Source organism: Brassica oleracea, chromosome C7, assembly GCF_000695525.1.
Source record: "Brassica oleracea var. oleracea cultivar TO1000 chromosome C7, BOL, whole genome shotgun sequence".
Lineage (NCBI taxonomy): Eukaryota > Viridiplantae > Streptophyta > Magnoliopsida > Brassicales > Brassicaceae > Brassica > Brassica oleracea.
In genome coordinates this window covers 46729981-46736240 of record NC_027754.1, presented here as the reverse complement: position 1 = coordinate 46736240, position 6260 = coordinate 46729981, and the positions used below count along the sequence as shown (strand labels likewise).

General features: G+C 34.0%; 2 protein-coding genes across 5 annotated transcripts; one reads left to right on the top strand and one right to left on the bottom strand.

The window, feature by feature from the left end:
* The first annotated feature begins 1205 nt into the window (after nt 1-1205).
* LOC106306791 (BEL1-like homeodomain protein 6) lies at nt 1206-4333 on the top strand. Of its 4 annotated transcripts, none has more exons than XM_013743545.1 (5): nt 1206-1632; nt 1932-2653; nt 2945-3309; nt 3512-3572; nt 3656-4333. In XM_013743545.1, the coding sequence occupies exons 2-5, from the start codon at nt 2009-2011 to the stop codon at nt 4163-4165; spliced, it is 1581 nt and encodes a 526-aa protein (XP_013598999.1). In that variant the 5' UTR covers nt 1206-1632; nt 1932-2008; the 3' UTR covers nt 4166-4333. The 4 variants fall into 4 exon arrangements, with proteins under 4 accessions (XP_013598999.1, XP_013598997.1, XP_013598998.1 ...); XM_013743543.1 differs by having other exon boundaries at nt 1831-2653; XM_013743544.1 differs by having other exon boundaries at nt 1207-1632; nt 1952-2653.
* Nucleotides 4334-4438: 105 nt separating this feature from the next.
* Nucleotides 4439-5468, bottom strand: LOC106306792. Its single transcript, XM_013743546.1, has 3 exons — nt 5236-5468; nt 4948-4994; nt 4439-4799 (listed from the first exon to the last, which is right to left on the bottom strand). Exons 1-3 carry the CDS (start codon nt 5315-5317, stop codon nt 4680-4682), a joined length of 249 nt encoding a protein of 82 aa, XP_013599000.1. The 5' UTR covers nt 5318-5468; the 3' UTR covers nt 4439-4679.
* Between the last annotated feature and the right edge of the window lie 792 nt (nt 5469-6260).

The following is a 6260-nucleotide window of genomic DNA, read 5'->3' as shown; positions in this document are numbered from 1 at the left end:
GGGGGGGGGGGGGGGGGGGGGGGACATTACAGCTCTCTTGGCCCAACAAGATCTCTCGCTTCGTATCCACCAGTAGATTCTCTCTCTCTTTTCAGACGAGTCCATTGTTCGTATTATTATTACCTCATCTCTGACTCTGACCCTCTCGCTGCACCATCTGTCCCAGTTCAGACACCTTTTCCTCTATTTCCATCTATCCCTAATACTTTTTGTTTCTTCACAAATTTACCCTCAACTTCCTAATTCTTTACAAGATATCCAACCACTTTATGTTTGTGTTGATGCTCTCAAGTCTCACAAACCCATATCTCTATGGAACTAACTATTTTTGTCGGCTCTAGCCTGTAATGTCATTAAGCTGATTTCCATGAAAAAAAAGTCAGCTAAAAATATTTTAGTATTTACCAAGTTAGGATGTATAGAGTATAGACTTCAGTAAAGCAAGAAAGTGAATGCTAAAACAAAAAAACATTTGAAAGAAAAGGTACCAATCCACAAATACCTACAAGGTGTTCATAGGAAAAGACAAAACTCAGTGGGGGAAAACTGGGCACTTATGGTGTTTACAAAAAAAAAAAAACAAGAAAAAAGGTGTGTTTGTTATTTCTTTGGGACCCTTGTTTCTTTGATAGTTGTATGCAACTATATCACCTCTGGACTAACACAGTCCACAAATGTACTTTCAAATAACAAAAAAAAATATCTATATATATATTTAAAAGGAGATAGTATAAAGACATGGAAGAAGAAACCATAATGGCTTCCTTAAAAAGCAATGTAGCTAATAACACTAATACCTAATATGCTGTATTAGTCTTTATCGTCTTAAATTCACATAAGCATGTCTGAGTTTAAAACCCCTAGTTATGATATAACAATAACACTAATACTAAATCGTTAAAATATAAATTATTCGCATGAATAAATTTTAACTGATTTAATAGTTTGTGTTGAAAAGATATACGGTAGTTTTAGAATTTATTATTTTGACACAGATAAATTGCAATTAAAAAATAACAAAATTAAAAGGTTTTTCCTAAGTTTTGAAGAATCAAAAGCATCTTCTTTGCTTAAATAAAGAAAATAAAATTGCAGAATGTAATCGTATGGTGGATATTCTTTTAATAAACATGTTTCTATGAGACAAAAAAAAGAAGAAGATAAGATTTGGGATTAGGAGAAAGATGAAGAGAGGGGTTTAGGTCGACCAACTAGTTGTTAAGGATAGAAACTCCTTAACCATACATTTATAACATTTTCTCAACAATTTTCTTCTCTTTACCAATGACTTGACTCCAAGAATTAACAAGCAAATTCAAGCACCAACCAGATTATAGCTTTCTGAAGCAAGCTTCTTAATAAAACAGAGTCTTTATTTGATATATTTCCCCCCTTTATTTTACATCAAATAAAAGAAAAGTTTTTATTTGCTTTCTTTTTCTGGGAGAGGGAGAGAATGATATGGGCCTTTCACGTGTGACATTGATTATATGGTGAATTCTAATTATATATCACCAGAAGAAAAGAAAGTCTTTCACATTTTGTAATTTGTTGGATCATCATTTTCACTTTTTTAATTTCAATATAAGATTTAGCTTTGTCTTCTTCAACAAAGCAGCAGTTTATATACAGGTATAACTTTTCTAATCCTTCTTTATTTCTCTTTCAACTCCAGTTTTTTTCTTTATTGCGTTCTCTGGATTATGCTTACATCTCCATAATTGCATGCATAGCCTTATATTCAAAATATGGTGAAATCTTACATGATTTTTTAGCTAATACTATGCACCCACTCTGTTTCAACTATTTTTAATTCGTCTTCAATTTCAGGCATTTTCTCTATTAGTTAAGTTCTTGTAACAAGATGGAAATATATTAAAGGATCTGTGTTTGATGAATGATGAAAACTCAAGTTTGTGTTTGATATGAAGCTTCTGCGACCTGATCACAGGACAAAGGACTATGGAACTCAACTGATCCAAGAAGCACACTGCATTGCTACATTTCGATGGAGAATTATCAGGAAGCTCGGTTTCTTCCCGGAAACGCAATGATGAACACTACCGTTTCTTACTCAGAGGAAGCAGCCGGTAGAAAAAGAACAGAAGCTAGCAATGTCTCAGCCTCACATGAAACGCAAGTATATTCAAGATTTGGTGGAGTTTCACAAATGCAGGACATTCAGGATTTCGGTTCTTGGAGAGATCAAGCGAGTGACAGGAGTGGTTTCCAGCTAGTGAACGCTATGGCAGGCCCTACGAGAGTTCATCAGACCGGTCAAGGATTGTCCCTTAGCCTCGGTTCACAGATTCTCCCTGGTATACATCAGGGAATGTCTCCAAGACCGGAGCATTGTAGAGGCAATGAGTATGCAACTCAGAGCTTTCCGGTCGGTAACCCGAACATGGATGTTGTGAGAACAATTCCCAACTCAAAGTATCTCAAGGCAGCTCAAGAGCTTCTAGATGAGGCTGTTAATGTAAAGAAATCTCTGAATCAGTTTCAGCCAGAAGGAGATAAGAACAAAGAGAACCCTCAAGAACCGGATCAAAACCCTCAAGACTCAAACAAGAATCCTCCCGCTGAGATCTCTCAATCAGAGAGACAAGAATTGCATAACAAGTTGACAAAACTCTTGTCAATGTTGGATGAGGTAATGCCAATGAAACCTCTCATCTTTGATCATGCAATGGCTACTTGATAGGCTTAGATCGTTTGATTGCTTTTGCATTTATAATAATAGATTTTTAAAATTAATTCATAAATTTAATATATTAAATGCTTTGATAAAAAAATATTAAATGCAAACATTATATTTATTATAGAAAATGTTTAATCAAAAATAAATGCAAAAGCATGAATTAACAAATCCATCCATAATCTTGAATAATCTTTTGGTGTATAATAATATCATGTTGTATTTGTGTATTTGATGTTGGTAAAGGTGGATAGAAGATATAAGCAATATTACCAGCAGATGCAGATAGTTGTATCCTCCTTCGACGTGATAGCAGGTTATGGAGCCGCTAAGCCATACACAGCACTCGCTCTTCAAACCATTTCACGCCATTTCCGTAGCCTAAGAGATGCAATATCAGAACAAATCGTCGTGACACGAAAATGCCTCGGGGAACAAGATGGTTCTGATGGGAAAGGAGTTGGGACAATAAGCCGACTTAAGTACGTTGATCAACATTTAAGACAACAAAGAGGTTTCATGCAACCTCAGGCTTGGAGACCTCAACGTGGCCTACCTGAAAACTCTGTTTTGATTCTCCGTGCTTGGCTCTTTGAACATTTTCTTCACCCGTAAGTTTCTCTTCCAAAACTTTTCTCCCATAGTGTGTAAGAATATAAGCTTTCAAATAGAGTTTCATTGGAATATAAATAATATAGAAGTGATATGGACCAGTCCACTAATAACCAATCGGTTTTGAATTGGAAATCCATGAAACTTAGCACATAAATTCTTCATAATAAAACACGGATTAATGTTTGGAAACATGTATAGTTACCCAAAGGATTCTGACAAGATCATGCTAGCAAGACAAACAGGGTTGAGCCGTGGTCAGGTACTACATTGCTTTACTTGAAGATTATTTCTTTCTCTTTGTAAGTTTTATTTATTTATTGGTTGATGTGTGTTTGTAAAAAGGTCTCAAACTGGTTTATAAATGCGCGTGTGCGTTTATGGAAGCCAATGGTGGAAGAAATATATAAGGAGGAGTTCACAGAGAATGATTCCAACTCGTCCTCCGAAAGTACACCAAAAATGTCTGAGGTACGTCCTGTTGTTGCTGATGATGAAGATCGAGCTCAAGAGCTTCCACAAGATCATGGACATGAGTATGGTGTGGAAACTTGTGGCATGGTCCAGGGCGGTCATCAAATGGATGGTGGGAGGTTTATAACAATTGAGCCTACATATCATGTGGCTGAGATTTCAAGATTTGGTGGTGGTGGTGGTGTCTCTTTAACTCTAGGACTTCAGAATTCTCAAGGACATGATAATGTTGTTGCTATGTCTAGTGAGGCGTACAACAGCTTTCCAGGGGTTGATATTTACGGAAATGACATACCGGGAGCTGAGATGGAGTATGTAAACCCTGGGAGTCGCCAGAACAGGATAAATTCTTCACAAATGGTACATGATTTTGTAGCTTGAAGAAAAAGCAATGGGGAGGAATAAATGTGTGTGTGAATGTTATGATCAGTCTCAATTCTCTAGTGGAAGATTTGGTCAGAGAAAAAAAAATAGAAATAATTGTATAAAGAAAACATTCTTTTGTGTAAGAAAGTGTACAACAATCAGAATCATGAGTTTTAAATTTGAACTCTAGTGGAAGATTGAAAAACAGTTAAAAATACATCTTGATTTGTTTCTTTAGTTGTAAATAAATATAGTTCATCAATGCCTCATCTTCCATTCATTGCAATATTGCATGATAACCAAACCATATATTGTAGTGATAAAGTGACATGCACTTTCACCAAACTCACACACCTATGAACAAAGACTATAGCATCTTTACTAATTAACATACTATTAATTTCTTATGATAACTGGAACATCATTTAAACTTATTGCAATATGTTAGTCTTTAGGTATATATATATATATCATACATCTCATAAAGTTGCCATCTATATACAGTCGATCCGTATTATGAATCCTGTGATCAGTTGGGAATAAGCTTGGAAGGAGGCCTGAAGAGCTTTGGTGTAGGATTGAACTGACCATAGTCTCTTGAATTCATCTTCAGGATTCTCTCATGTTCATGTATCCTTCTTTTCACCAACTGTCCACATATATAACAGCTTTATTTATTCACCAAAGTATTATTTTAGTTATTGAAATAATCTGATTAATTCTCGAAAATCATAATCATTTTGCTTTATACAACGCCGGTTAGTTGGCAACTTTTTGGGGTTAAAACAATGACTAACCTCTTGATGATTATCATCTTGGCTATAGATTAGAATGGATGGTCGGCCTACAAAAAAACAATGATGATGAAATTTGTTTGTTTTTCATATCCAAGATTAAGTACTCCAAATAATGCTAACAGTAACACAATATGTCAAAAAATTAACCATCAAGTGTTTACAAACGAGCACAAGTAATAATCCTACTTTCTAAAAGCTGAACAAATAATAGGCACATGAAGTTAAGGAGAAAAGGATATATATATATTGATAGATAGATAGAGAGTGAGGGAGAGGTAAGGAAAACACCTGCAGAAGAGAAAGCAAACATTGAAGCTGTAACAAGAAGAAAGACGAAACCTAGTTTCTTCACCAATTGTAATAAATACATCTTCTTCAACTCTTGTCTATGAAAAAGCAAGTTAACGAAAGTGTTGGATGTGCTCTTAAGCTATATCTTCTTGATTTAGGTACACCTTATCAAAATAGAAGCCCATGCATTTGGTTTGTCACTATATATAATCTCTAAGGAAATAACACCACTACAAGTTAACTCCGCTTTTATATAAACAAAACTAGCTTTTACGTACCTTTAGAAATTAGTTTGTGTGTTTCTAATGAATCTGCACTAATTATAAATAAATAAAAATAGCACTACATTTCGATAAACTGATCATCTAATTAATGCAAATATCTCTTTATGCTTTATAGGTTATAAACTTATAATTATTAGTTGTTCATGAAATATTGAAAATGGTGGGATTAGAGAAAAAGTTGAAAGGTGGCCACTTTCCTGTTGTTGGCCACAATAAGTCTAAAGAAGTTAGTAGCTTGATTATTTAATATGAATGGATTCAACTTTTAATTTTTAGAAAAGCAGCAATCATCACTCATTTGCCAAACCTTCGTAAATTCATAATGATATAGAATCCTTGAAGACTTGATGACATTCAGTATCGGTCATATTATTATTCTCCAATCAAGAGTCACAATCTTCTTAAAATAATCTCTTATATATTAAAAGATGACTTTTTCTTGGGTTCACCCCTAGGGTGAACCTTTAGGTTCACCAACCAATAGAAAGTTGTCATTTTAGATCTAGTATCTTTTAATTAAGGAAACAAAATAACTTGCCAAATTATATTATGCTTTTAAAATAAAAAATAAAAAATTAAATAAATAAAAATAACAATAGTTCTTAAAAAAGATTATTTAAAAAAAATATTTATTTTTAAGATTTAGAGTTTAGTGTTTAAGATTTATAATTTAGAATTTATCCAAATGTTTAGTGTTTTTCCAAGGGTTTAGGGGTTTACCCAAGGATTTAGGGTTTA

Coding starts and splice junctions, on each gene's coding strand:
- LOC106306792 (XM_013743546.1), bottom strand. CDS start 5,317: ATGTATTTATTACAATTGGTGAAGAAACTAGGTTTCGTCTTTCTTCTT. Junction 4,995..5,235: donor GTTTGCTTTCTCTTCTGCAG/GTGTTTTCCTTA, acceptor GTTTTTTTGTAG/GCCGACCATCCATTCTAATC. Junction 4,800..4,947: donor AAGATGATAATCATCAAGAG/GTTAGTCATTGT, acceptor ATATGTGGACAG/TTGGTGAAAAGAAGGATACA.
- LOC106306791 (XM_013743542.1), top strand. Junction 3,310..3,511: donor TTTGAACATTTTCTTCACCC/GTAAGTTTCTCT, acceptor AAACATGTATAG/TTACCCAAAGGATTCTGACA. Junction 3,573..3,655: donor CAGGGTTGAGCCGTGGTCAG/GTACTACATTGC, acceptor GTTTGTAAAAAG/GTCTCAAACTGGTTTATAAA.